The sequence below is a fragment of the Kwoniella shandongensis genome, chromosome 10 (genome assembly GCF_008629635.2).
Source record: "Kwoniella shandongensis chromosome 10, complete sequence".
Taxonomy (NCBI): domain Eukaryota; kingdom Fungi; phylum Basidiomycota; class Tremellomycetes; order Tremellales; family Cryptococcaceae; genus Kwoniella; species Kwoniella shandongensis.
The window spans coordinates 626,772-640,169 of record NC_089296.1 but is presented as its reverse complement, the minus strand read 5'-3'; the positions used below and the strand labels follow the sequence as shown (position 1 = coordinate 640,169).

Genomic DNA, 13,398 nt, shown 5'->3' with positions numbered 1-13,398 from the left:
GTTCCCGGCGACGATCCCCTCGAGCAATCTGTCCTCTCTTCTCCTTCTCACTTGAAACACGCTTCACCTTTGCACTGATCATCAGCAACATTATTGCATCTCTATCAGTTCCAGTAGTCCCTTTGCCTTCGCCCGTCGATCGCACAGTCAATCACAACCCCTTTGGCGCGTCAGCAGGACTGTCCTGAAAGGCTGTACAGGCGAGTGCAACAACTACCCCGCCATGGGACCTCACAACAAGAGTATCCGTGTCAAGTATGTATCGTGTTTCATCGTCCTTCCCCAACTGTCTGTGGATGTTACTGATCATGCGCGACTGTCAACTTCCTCACAGCTGGGACGATGACCCACGTCTCACCTTGCGTCTCCTCAATCTCATAGCGGCCAATGGACACTACCGATCATGTCTGTACGGCAATGCGAGTCCCGGAGAAAGGTGGAGGGCGGAACGCGATTTGTGTATAGAAATACTGGGGGGTGAGCCGTGGATGCAGGACAAAGCGGAGAAAGGATGGGTTGTCCAGAGATCAGGTAGATGGGTACCTACGGATGCATGGACGAGTGGAGTCATGCATCCTGTGAGGAACAGACTCAGCGTGTGAGTGATATTTACATGTGCCTTCCTGCATGTGGTAGTCAGGGGACCAAACTAATGTAATGAATCGCGATAGTCTGGCCAAGCGAATGGACTCGGGGTGGTACGAAATGAAGTTTGGTCTGGATCCGCGGTGGAACTCGGAGAGGGACATACCGTGGGATAAGCAAGGTAAGTTACGACTCACTCATTTCCTGCACTGTGTGTGATCTGATCATGAGGTTGGTTGGTTGTAGCCAAATTCGCGCAATCCTGCCCTTACTATTTCACACTACGACAATTATCCCACGAATCAAGAGCATCCAAATCCGTCCCCGTACCTGGTCTGCCTGCGCACGCCGAGTCGAGCGCTATGGCTCAAGCAAAGCGACCGGCCGCCCCCTCCCTTACCCAGATGTATGCGACCATGTCTCCCCAACAACCGCAATTGAAACGCAGTCGCATGGACGACAGTTATAACAACATGCAACAGTATCCACAAGGGATGTTATATAACAATGGCGGGATGGACGTTCATGCACAACCGGCCGAGTTGAAACGGGGTAGAGGGAGACCGCCGGGAACGGGGAAATATCAAATTATGGCGGAGAACAATGGTCCTAACAATCCCGGTATACCGACATATGATATGGGGATCAGAGCGTCGGTAGCCTTTGCAGGAACGGATCTCGGTCGACCGGTCGCACAGATGCTCAATATCCCTGGGCCTGGCCAGAAAAGAGGAAGAGGTAGACCGCCAGGGTCAGGGAAGAAGAAGGTCCAAGAGTAGAGCAAGTGGAGGAACGAGCGACGATCGTCATGATGTGATGAGATGTGATGTGAGCATGTGTGACTGGTGACAGTCAGTGAGTTGTTCATGCAGCTCGAATCGACCCTGCTGACCTACTCCAGAAGATGCATCCTCAGCGAAGTTAGAATATACAAGCAAAGTCGGGAAAGAGGGAGGATGAAGGCGAGAAGAAAGAGCAGGAGAATATATCTGTAGGTCTACACGGCCTTCTCGCTTGAGCCTGCAGTAAGCTGAGATCTTCTCAGGAGTCGTAGCATTGCTGTCACTTGTACCCGATACTATAAACTGTTGTACCCAAGAATAGCAATGCACCTTCCATATCCGGCGGTTACCAAGACGATCGTCCTTGAGTTGACAATTACGCACGAAACGGATCGATTCGATTCGATCGACGTCAAATGCGTCCGGGCGACACCCTCGTTCATTGATGAAACGATATTGGCTCGTGCGACCTCCTGGTTATCTATCCTTGGGCGATGGGACAATAGCAGGTCGAGCCTCATTGGGAAACATGGAACGGCTGCCGGACCACCAAGGGGTGGTTGTCGGGCAGAGAGATCGCCGACATGTTTCGCATCATTGTTTCCAACGCGTGTGGTCGCGTCGATGTGGATGAACATTACTTATAGACAATCAGAAAGTCGAAATTTCCATCTATTCATCTTCTGCAGCCATTCCACCGTTTGTCTCTTTTCACTTGCCACAACTCTCTTTCACGTCTTGTCATCTTAGACGTGTATGAACCCCGCTTCGTACTCCTATACGACATGGCGAGAGTTCCTCCAGCTACCTGCATGGTCAAGTGAGTCATATCGTCCTTCACACGATGCGGTAGTATGGCTAACCACTTTGACTCGTTATAGGTGGACTCCCAATGCTACCAAACGCCTACTCAACACCATCAAAAGACATAAGCTTTATCGTTACGCATTCTTCCCCAGATCAGCACCCCCCAACCACATTTCAGAAGCCAAATGGATAGTATCGCGAGATCTTTGTATTGAGCTGTTGGCGGAAGACGAGGACAACCCCCTATGGTTGAACGACGCGAAAAGGAGAGGGCTGGTACGTAAGTCTAGAAGTAAGGGATGGAAGTATACCAGGACTTGGAATTCGGAATCATATAATCCTGTCGAGAAGAAAATCAAAGCGTGAGTTGTGGTCGAGACTTGGCGTGAATGTTAAGCCGCACTGCGATGGACTGACCTAATGCTGTTGTAGATTGATCGCCTCATACGATGGAAACAAGGATAAGTTTAGAAAGAGATGGAAGTCGTTCGAGGAGATCCCACAGGATAAACGACGTATGTCATTCTGATATCGCTGCTGGTTGAGATATGGAGGCTGACCTTGTCGGTGTAGACTTCCTACGCAGAGAATCGCCTTGGCATTTCAAACTTAGAAAATTGGACAAGAAGTATCGGTCATCAACTCGTGCCGAGACAGCCGACTTCCCTTCGCTTCCTTCGAGATCGCCGCCTCCAGCTCCCTCACTGGGTCGCTTCACTCCTCCTCCGACACCGCTACGATCAGTCACTCCTCTTGTCGTGGACAACGACGAGTCGGCTATGTCGGATCATGGTTCGAGAAAGAGGAAGCGCGAAGACGCGGCAATCGGAGAAGGGATCGAGGCAAGTGGAACGATCGACAGGACGAACAGCCCTGTCAAAGCTCGACGTGGGCTTGCTTCTCTTATCAGGGAACAATCCGACGCAAGGGCGACTCGGCAAGACCTGCCTGAAGTGGTGGACTTGACTGTCGATGATGACGACGACGGATCCCAGGTTGACAATGATGAGGATGGGGCAGAGACAGGTAGAGAAGCCTACGAGACCTGCCACGAAGTCGACATCGCGCAGCGTCGTCTGGATGGTACCGTTGAGAATGGAGAGGAACATGGCGAGGGTGTTGGTCATTCGAATGAAGAGAGTGAGGGAGACGACGTCGAGGTGCTCTATGTGAAGCGAGCTAATGGGAGGGAAGAGGTCGACTGTGAGTCTTTCCTCTACACTGTTTGGTGCGATAGAGACTGACCGGGCAGTCCGTAGTAGTGTTGACCAACACCTCTCCACATATCCCCGATCTCCCCACATCTGGCGAAAGTACAGAAACCCCAGAAAGACCGGCTACCCCTATCACCGACCTCGGGACCATCGTCGCTGAAACCTTGATAGAGAGGTCACCCACCTCCGTCCGGCCCGCAATGGCGAAACGGCCTCGTTGGAAAGTCACCAGCCAGTCTCCTCCGAAAGTGATTCCTCTCCCAGCCATTCGCGAGTCTCCTTTTGAGGATCTTCCAACCTCGCCCACGCCTATGCAAACTCTTGATGTTCAGTTGGAAGCATTCGACGCTGAGGACGAGATGCAGATCCGGACTGCGAGGAAGAAGCGTCGTCCTGAGAAGAAGACCGAGAAGGCGATTCAGATGGAGGAGGACGAGCTGGCAGAAGATGTGGAATGGGAGCGGAAGGTGGACGTGCAGCGATATGTGACCAAGAGGAGTGAGACAGTGGAAGAGGTCGATTCCATCCAATGCCTCGAGCCCGTCACGGATGCCGAAGGTGATCGCGCTTCTCACAAAGTGGTGGACTACCGGTTGACATCGGACTTTGGTCCAGCTTCCACCTCGGGCTGTACAGACCACCAGAACGCAGACCTTGTCACTGCCGATGGAGTAACAGGTGCGGCACATTTTGAGCCTATCCATCCTCCGGAGCCCAACGCTTCTCGACGTCCTTTCTCCGATTGGCTTCGACTATCTCCTTCGCCCGAGATACCTCATATCGATGCGAGCGATCTATGGGATGAAGATATCGATCCGGCCGTGTGCGAGGCATCGCTCAAGTCCATGTACGAGAGTCTCGTCCGCTCACGCGATCCATCGATGGTATCCCACAATGACAGTGGTACCGCAGAGGGTAAAGAAGCCAAAGATACGATCAAGGCCTTGGAAGAGTCGGCTCGATTCATTCTGCCGCTGCCCAACGAGGTCTCGAGCGTGAATATGTCACCTTCTCCTACCAGGGAGCCATATACCACCAGAGTGGTCACGATGGATACCCCAACTCCGGCAGTTCCGGCAGACGAACGGGCGGATGTGGAGGTCAAGGTAGACCGTCAGGATAAGGGCAAAAGACGAAAGGAGAGGCAGCGGAACAGGGTCAAGTTTGCCGTAGAAGAGACAACATCGCAAGAGGATAAGCCAGAAACCTCCGCCTGTCCTCTGGACGATAAGCCCCGATCCAAATCTACCTCGTAAGTATACCCGCTGACCGTCGCTGCATACCGAGAGCTCGAAGCTGTAGGCTGATTCTCATTGATCAGCGTGACGGACGTGTTGAAAAACCACCGGGTTCTGAACATGGCTGATTCTGCACGTGTAGACATCAAAGCGATGATGAAGGTTGCGTGCCAGTGAGTCCAAACCAACATCGTCAACATGGAGTGTAATCTGACAAACGCGTGCGGTAGACCACACAAGCTCCGTGGCAAAAAACTAGTCAACGATATTGAGACATTGAAGCGATCCCCTTCCAACTGCAAGCGGATCGTCGTGGTCGAACAGGTTGACGAAAACTCCATATCGGTTGACTGCAGCATCGATGTCATGACCATACCGGAGTTCAAGGAGTACCTCGACTCGCTTCGACGTTCTGCTTCAATAGCATTGGAGTCATCTTCGGAGAGTACCACTTCGCAGGAGCTCACGCCACTGCACTCGATCTCAAATACGGGACCCACTCCTCCTGGATCAAGTGAGGCTAGTGGGAAAAAGAAGAGGAAGCGGATGACGGATCATCAAGCCAACGGCGTTGCCCTCACGGTAGCCAAGCAGGAATCTGAAGCGATGACAGGTGCATCGACGGTGCCGTCGACTGGTGCTTCTGTGCCACCTTCCGTTTCAGCCATAGTTGGACAGGACAAGAGACCGAGGAAGCGAGCTCGATCACGATCGAACACGACGAGCAATGTACCTCCTTCTGTCGCTCTTTCTCAACCTCGTCCGGAATCTCGCTTGCCTCTCCAGCCTGTAAAGCGAGTGTCAGTCCCGAAATCCCATGGTGCGCCCTTTTCCCATTCAAGTCGACACTCGAAGGATATCATCGCTGAATACTTGCGTCGCGCTCGTACTCCCCTTCTCGCCGACTTTGATACATCGGTATTGGAACTGGAACAGACTCTAAGAGTGGATCCTCACGAAGGGAGACAGGGAGCAGCGGGAGCGGAAGCAGAATTTCAAAAGATGAGAGTGGGTTGGTATGTCAAGGCGTATCAGGAGCTATATCGTGCAAGGCCGGTGATACGCGATTCGTGAGTATTCCCTATGGCTCAACTAGCGGTGTGCGGGGTGAAGATCCGGTGCTGATGAACTCACGTCATAGGGTTCCACTGTCAAATTGGCAGGTCCTGTGGGGGTTCAAGACCACAATGTGTCAGATCCCAAGGGGGAATCCTCTTCGGGAGCTCGTCGAGCTAGCGGGAGGGTGAGTAAACTGGCGAATTTAAGACATAAGCTCTGTTATGGTGAGCTGACGATCGCGGGTGCTTAGGCAAACTCCAACGACATTCACAGAACCTTTCACACTATTTGAAAACCAGCCGGCTCGACGATACCTCATGGTCGACGGTAAGATTGATAAGACCGCGACCGCTTTCAAAGACATGAGGAGGTACAAAGCTGTTTACGTGACAGAAGTGGAATTCTGGGAGAAATTTGATAGTAGGCATCGAAAAGCGGGGCTGGTAGAGTAGGAAGTAAGTCGACGGACGAGGCGGTCGGTGTTTGATACCGGCCGCGGCAGCAGGCGTGAGGGAAGATTGTAGCAAGCAAGAAGGTCGTCGAAGTGAACGTGTTGGAGTAGATACCACTGTGTAGACAAATGTATACGAATTGCGTGTCCATCCTGGGACTCAGATCCTACAGTACGAGTACGTCACATGCAAGCATTGTAGCATATGGTCGGGTGATTGGTATGGCATGACCCACTGACTAGCCGGATGAAACCCCAAGTCAGTTTCAGCTTGCGACTCGAGCGTTTCTACTTCACACTATACTCGATTTCGCTTCACCCTTGTCTCCTGGTCGTAATATTCTCTTTCCAACAATGTTAGCCAGATGCATAGAATCGATCCTGTCATCAATCAAGCATACTCGTCCTCTTCTGCCGTCGATCACGGGTTTGGATGTATCGTACTGAACAGGGTAGGCGATCAGAGCGTGTCCGATCGGGGGAGGTGAACCTTGCGCCGCTGCGGGGAAAACTTAGGCTAGCAATGTACTCTTAGAATGGTAAATCAAACATTTACCTTGCATTTCTATCTGAATTCCTCGAACAACAAGACCTGCCATCAACGTACGTTCGTCGAGACTGAGCCTTGACCATCGCTATGTCTTCATCCAAGCCACCTAAACCTATAAGTATCGAGTAAGTTCCCCCTTCCCCATCCCCCTTCCTCCTCTCCAAGTTCCATACTGACATCCCCTTCTATTCATGTTACTGAAGCTGGCAGAATCGACCTCGTACCACACTCCGACTCCTCCAACTTATCGACACGAACCCGCAATACCGAAATGCATTCTTCCCACCTTCCGGCTATCAATCCCGCGGTCGACAGAAGTATATCTACGAGAGGTATCTGTTCATCGAGCTATTCGAGAATGATCGGATAGTCATGGAGAATCGAAGAGTCAGGGGTGTTGTGCAACTAACCAAGGAAGGAGAGTGGGAGGTGACGAACAAGTGGACGAGTAAGGAGAATAATCCGATTGGGAGTAGGGTGCGTGCGTGAGTCTTCCGCGTCTACTGTTCCCACCGTGGAAGTGCGGTATTGTCACTTTCAGCGATCGAGCTGAGAACCAGCGCAAGTGATCGAGCGAAAGGATGACTGGACGTTGCTGAGCTGATCATGTATTAGCTTGATACACGATTTCAGACAGAGGAAGATCGCAGATGGGGCAATCGATACACGCTGGGAGAAGTTGGATGATGTGCCGAGAGGACCAGCCTTAGGTGAGTCATGGTGGGAATCTCTCATACACCTCTCTCCGATTTTGAGCTACTAGTCGTATATCTCATATCAGGTTCATGAGATTGATGTCCTTAATCCCAAACTACAGAGGTAATGAAAACCGACCTCGCGTACTACTTTCTCCTCCGCAAGCTTGTCCTGAGTCAAAATCATCCAACACTATATCTCACCCCCACACCCAGCTCTCGAAGATCAAGCAGTCCATCACTTCCCTGTCCTCCTTCTCATGCACCTTTCGCAAGACCGTTGATCGACGCGCAACCGGAGGAAATGTTTGCTCTATCACTTGCGGAGAGAGGAGGGATGACTCCTGCTCAGAAGGTCGATTATGTGCTGGAAAGGAGCAGGCATAGCAACACGATGGCACGACTGGGAAAACCGAGCAGGCGGGCGGAAAGCAGCGATAGCTCGGGTTCCAGCTCGGATGGCTCGTCCGATTCTGCCCCGGAGGATGTAGGCGGTGGACCTATGAGTGTGGAACCTCCAACGCCTGTGACCTCGACCAGCGGCTTGATTGCCCGGTCAGTTTTCCTCGATCCAAATCATTCCGAATCCGCTGGCCACAAAGATGACCGCACCGAGATAGTGTGCATCTCTCCTTCTGCTTTGTCTACGATCCCGACAGATATCCTACAACCGTCACAACCGGTGATTACGACACTCACACCGTCGACCGCACCTACACCGATTGTCGACTCACTCCAAGTGGTCTCGGCCAACCACCAATGCTCCGATGTGGGGCAGGCAGAGTCTGCGGTGATATCTATGACGGATGAAGTCAAAGCGATGTCGGACGAACCCATGGATATCATCATGTCAGAGGATGATGGAGACGGCGAAAGTATAGTTTGGATGAAGGCTCTTGATCAGCAGACGCCGCCTGAGGCCTTGCACCAGATAGGCCCGACTGATTCCGGAGAAAGCGACGCTACACATGACCAGCATCGCAACCAGTCAAGCACGTCTTCCTCCTCGAAATTGATTCACACGAGCTTCAAAGATTGTCCACAATTGGAACAGTTGAATCCCGATGTCCTGGACGACGCTCAGCCCAGTGGTCGTGATAAAACCGCTGTAATCTTCGAAGTGCCACAACCAGTTCTTCAACCCGATGACCCACATAATACGAAATCATCCAACGTGACCAGTCCCGATGCTGCCTTGACTGCAATCACCCCGACAGTCTATCTACCAGACCATCGATGTGAATCTCGTTCCGGCAGATCAGACGATGACCGATCCAGACTCATATGGTGGCGACTGACATATGTACCTTACAATGCACATCCGATCGACCTCAAAGAGACAGTCCAGGCTACCTTTGGAAGTATGGTCTTGGACCTTGGTCGAATACAGGCGACCTCGTCGCGCAAATCGTACTGGATCTTCCGTGTCGAGCGTACACCGCGTTCCCGAGTGCCAGTTGTATGGTTCAACTTCGATTACCGGCGAGTCAATGCGATCTATGTTGAGCGTAGAGGATGGTGCGATTTCTGCGAAGGTGATCATTGGTCAGAGGACTGCGGCGATGTGGAGTGGGTGATGGGATATAGAAGGGTTGACAAACTCCCACATAGGCGTGATATAGGAAGGACACGGAGGTAGTTCGGCAATCCAGGAGAATGGGGATGGTTTGGGAGATTAGTTTTCTTGAGCGGCACAACGTACAATGTTCGGTAGAGCTGTAGACCAGTAGTCTGGTTCAACCGGTATGCGACAGTCACGAGGTAAATAGAAAAGCAGACGCATGCTATATATCATCAGAGAGGCTCTTGAAATCATTCAGTAGTATCTACTGTACGCTCTCCTTTCCGCAACTACGTCCTCTTTCAGACCTGCGCTAGCGCTGGTGTCCTTTCCTTCTCGTGAGGAATTCGTCTGTCGATCTCTCCCCTCGCTGTCAACTACCTTTTGAGCACAATCAGCTGATATGCTGGGCTTGGGGAAGGTCTACATCACTAGGAAGCACAGATCTAGAGGCTATGTGGGATGCTTGATCGGTAGTAGTCGATCTGGGAACCTCGGTGTCTGTTTGAGGTGACGAGATATCGGGTCAAAATCGTTCGAGGTTTAGCATCAACAAAGCTTACGAGCGCACAAACGTCTGCGTATCGTTTCAAGATCAGCTACCTTGTGCTGTGATATTGTAGCTTAATCTGTAAATTTTCATCTACGGCCATAGAGCCTAGAAAACGCCGCATCCCGTCCGATCTGCGAAGCTAAGCTAGGCATCGCTCGGTTAGTACCAAGGTGGGGGACCACTTGGGAATCCCGGGTGCTGTAGTTTTTGTTTTTGCGGCGATGTGAACGAAGACAGATGCATGCATCCATCCATTGCGGAAGGAGGATGATGAGATGTGACGACGATTTAATTCGAACAGGGGGAGTGTAAGGAGCGAGCAAGATGAGGTTTGTGGGACACACTGATTAGTCTCCGACGCGCGCCGGAAGTGGGTTCGTCGAAAAAGTCGAGAGAGGTATCGAGGGCATTTGGTAGACAGTGACAGCGATCAGCACTAGTCTGCTCACTTCGTAGGTGTCGGTTTCACAAAGGCCACTGTGCTCACCGAATCCAAGACTCTGACGCTGCTTCTCGCAGAATCCATCCGCAAAGCTCTCCCCCAGTCCGCGTATAATCGAGGATTCGCGAGTCATTATTAAACTCTGTCCTGACATTCGAGGTACATACCTCGTCGAGGCAGGATCCTTGAGCTTGAGATGCCAAGTATTCGTCAGTCGCCAATCATCCGCGTCACCCTGCTCTATCTTCCCTCTTCACTCGCAGTCGGATCCAGTCTCGGAAACGTCCTGACGGCGCTGTCTAGGACAAACGTGTGGCGATATTTATCGTCTGAATTGATTAAATTGAGAAGAGTTACGCGAGGTCGAGGATCTTTATCCTCGCGGGGGCAACTCTAGGGTTATTACCATCGCTCTGTCTGGTTGTCATCATCTAGGTCGGGGCCACTTTCACTTTATGAGTCCTTAGGGACTGAACGTCGAGTAGCTTTCAGATGCTGGATGAATGTAATCACTCTATATCTTATAACTTTATGGCCAGGTAGTACGAAAGAAATGATCCAGGAGATAATCTTGCCTTGTAGTCACCAGCATACCGATGTGGAATCAAGTCCCCATTGCTGTGCAGAAATTTCAAGGGATGTAGGACGTGCTCGGACTCTCGATCGATGGTTTCGGGGACTCCCCTGATGGTGACGACGCACTGACCATTGTCATTGGCAACAGAATGTCCGAGCTGTTCTGTGCGTGTAAGCGCATATGTGTGAGTGTCGGTCTCTCTTCCTTCTTCTATCTTCCTCTGTTTCAGTCAGACTTTCTCTTGCTCTGTGTATCTTCTTCATTTCATCATCAATCACTTCGGCTCTAAACTGTGATTTGCTATTCTGTACTAACAAATGGTCGAACATGCCTCCGAAGATCCAAGCCAGAGTAAAGTAAGCTCCTTTCATCTCGATATTTCGTACATGACAATGCTCTCTAACCCTGTTTGTCGTCTCCCCAATACAGCTGGGAGAACGATCCCCACCTCAACGTTCGTCTTCTCGAAATCATACACCAAAACGATAAATACCGTTCCACCCTCTTCCCCAGCGATCGTTCAGTCGGATTCAATAACCAATGGATAGCCGCGAAGGACGTGTGCATGGAGGTGTTTGGGTCGAATGAGACTTGGCTCAGAGCGCAGCAGAGGAATGGACTAGTTTACAAGAATGAGAGTGGGACCTGGAAGACTACTGAGCAATGGAGTAGTAGTACCACAAACCCGGTCATACCGCGGTTGAGGTTGTGAGTTGCGTTTGTGGAAAGGTCCAGCAGCTCCCCGAAAGCAAAGGGTTGTAGTCGTGTGGTAGCCCGACTTGGTACATGTTAAGCTGAGTCGTGATTGAAGGTTGAAAGAACGAATAGAGAAAGGATACTATCAAGAGCAACGCAAAAGTCTGAAGCGTGAGTTGGGGGCTTAGCCTGCCACACATTCAATTCTGTAGTCGCCTCTCGGCAGCACGACATGTCTTCTGGTGCTGACTCACACTGACAAAACGATCCGTGCAGACAAGTTTGACAAGAAGTTCCCGTACTACCACACACTGCACGAGCTGGTCTACCCCCAAGATGACATACCCATGCTTATCCCTTCGTCTCCAATCACTGCCACCCGACGCACATCAGGGGTCCGTCGTCGGTCTCCCTCGATCGACTCCGCCTCTTCTGTAGAAGATACCCCGATGCCCAATCGGGAACGACTTAAGAGGCGTAAGATCGAGTTCCCGACTTCTTCGCCGGACTTACACGAGAGCGATTTGACACAACAAGTGAGAGAGTTGTCCGTTACAACCTCGCCAGCAGGAGAGGATGTAGCAGCGGGACAAAGCTCGGTCGAAAATACAAAAGATGATGACACTTCGGAAGACGATGACAATGATGCTGACGACGATGATGACGAGAGCGAGGATGACGGAATGGGATCGAACAACGACGATATGAAGGAAGGAGACAGCGATGACAGCCCCCAAGATTCGGAGGGCATGTCAGGCTACAAGCTGACAGGAGAGAACGATGGACGGACACACAGAGCGATACGAGAACCCACACGATCACCTTCGGTGCAGTATATTCCTCCGCCGGAACGATACCAGAAGAAGCGTATATTGCCAACTGCGTCTCGGACAAGTCAGCACCCTCAGCCACTCCGAGCTAAAAAGGAGACTCAGCCAAACGAGATCGATCCAGAACCAGCAGCAGGGACATACACAGATGAACGCGAAGACTCCTTCTCTGCCGAATTGCAAGCCCTCATCCGTTTGGATGGTCAAGTCAAACAGACCGTTTTGCGGGATCATCCCGTACAGGAGCTCTTGAAGGAATGGAGGCACGGCAATCTCCCGGTAGATTACTATGTCACCGATGTCATGCGATGGCATCAAACGGCGTCTCCTCGCTACAGAGGAAGATTGCAGATGCGAGGAAAGGTCGAATTGGCCTTGGAAGCCTTGAGTCGTCTTACAAAAGAATTGTGAGTCTGTTCTCCCCTCAAGCAACCTAACGTTTCGTTCGCCTGATGTGAGTTCTCTTCTCGTACAGGCGGCATTCCACAAGTGTCCTAGGCGACTACAAGATTCTGATCAGGGAATATTTCCCCGACGATCTTGTTTGGAAGAGGTTGCTGGAACTGGTTATTCACCTTGGAGGTGAGTTAAGGAACGTTGCTCACCCACCATTCGATTAAACGTCTGATCGCGGAAGTGTAGGTCGATTCACGCGAATATGATTACTCCGGCAACCTTGCTGAGAATGGTCTAGAGTTGAAGGGCTTGGTGTTCGAAGCAAAATCGAGAGACGAACCGAACGGGGGGCTCGATCAGCGTTTTAACATGTGGACATTTGTCAAGTTTTTGCATGGACGATATATCCATGTGGTCACAGGGTTGGCCGACAAGCTAGCCGACGCGATACAAGCCGGGTAAGTCACCTTGAAACAAGAACGGCCTAAATATTGTCGCTCATCTTCTCAACACTGTACAGCGTTTCATACGGCGTGGGACGAGATTATCAAGTATTCTTCGGCCAGGAACTGAACTTGACAACAGAATGGGCTTTGAAAAGATGCGTCGAAGGGGAAGGCTTGTGAGTGAATCGATCAATCAGTAGCTTTGCTTTGTGACCCGCTGTGGATACCAATCAATCAGTGCCCGTGCCTCTAACAGTGGCGCCTCGAACCATGTTCAGCGCATACGTATAACGCTCGACGCTGTAGGCGATGAGAAAGAAGCCATGGAGCATGGTCAACCAATACGGTACATGTCTCCCGTCCGTTTCATCACGTATCTCAAAAAACTTCGACGAAAAGCACAGAAAGCTCAAACGAAGCAGGAAGCTGAGTAGCTTAGTAGCTTACTGTATACGTATATCACAGCCGTCATCCGTTGAGTACCATACCGTGCAATCATCCATCATGCATAGTGCA

General features: G+C 51.2%; 4 protein-coding genes and 1 non-coding gene across 5 annotated transcripts; all 5 read left to right on the top strand.

Moving 5' to 3' along the window:
* Positions 1-223: 223 nt before the first annotated feature.
* On the top strand, positions 224-1,364 carry CI109_105653 (uncharacterized protein; the record flags this gene model as incomplete). Its single annotated transcript, XM_032003543.1, has 4 exons — positions 224-255; positions 335-598; positions 672-766; positions 832-1,364. 4 exons carry the CDS (start codon positions 224-226, stop codon positions 1,362-1,364), a joined length of 924 nt encoding a protein of 307 aa, XP_031862401.1.
* Positions 1,365-2,152: 788 nt separating this feature from the next.
* On the top strand, positions 2,153-6,137 carry CI109_105652 (uncharacterized protein; the record flags this gene model as incomplete). The annotated part of the gene is made up of 9 exons (XM_032003542.1): positions 2,153-2,187; positions 2,249-2,536; positions 2,607-2,689; positions 2,748-3,377; positions 3,437-4,640; positions 4,710-4,799; positions 4,857-5,696; positions 5,768-5,869; positions 5,936-6,137. 9 exons carry the CDS (start codon positions 2,153-2,155, stop codon positions 6,135-6,137), a joined length of 3,474 nt encoding a protein of 1,157 aa, XP_031862400.1.
* Positions 6,138-6,773: 636 nt separating this feature from the next.
* Positions 6,774-9,020, top strand: CI109_105651 (uncharacterized protein; the record flags this gene model as incomplete). The annotated part of the gene is made up of 4 exons (XM_065967705.1): positions 6,774-6,811; positions 6,890-7,171; positions 7,302-7,396; positions 7,504-9,020. 4 exons carry the CDS (start codon positions 6,774-6,776, stop codon positions 9,018-9,020), a joined length of 1,932 nt encoding a protein of 643 aa, XP_065823777.1.
* Positions 9,021-9,586: 566 nt separating this feature from the next.
* CI109_105650 lies at positions 9,587-9,701 on the top strand. The gene has a single exon (XR_004236739.1). It is a non-coding gene; the product is annotated as a 5S ribosomal RNA (ribosomal RNA).
* Positions 9,702-10,694: 993 nt separating this feature from the next.
* On the top strand, positions 10,695-13,316 carry CI109_105649 (uncharacterized protein; the record flags this gene model as incomplete). The annotated part of the gene is made up of 8 exons (XM_032003540.2): positions 10,695-10,870; positions 10,944-11,222; positions 11,326-11,381; positions 11,487-12,447; positions 12,516-12,622; positions 12,735-12,894; positions 12,957-13,058; positions 13,121-13,316. The coding sequence occupies 8 exons, from the start codon at positions 10,695-10,697 to the stop codon at positions 13,314-13,316; spliced, it is 2,037 nt and encodes a 678-aa protein (XP_031862398.2).
* Between the last annotated feature and the right edge of the window lie 82 nt (positions 13,317-13,398).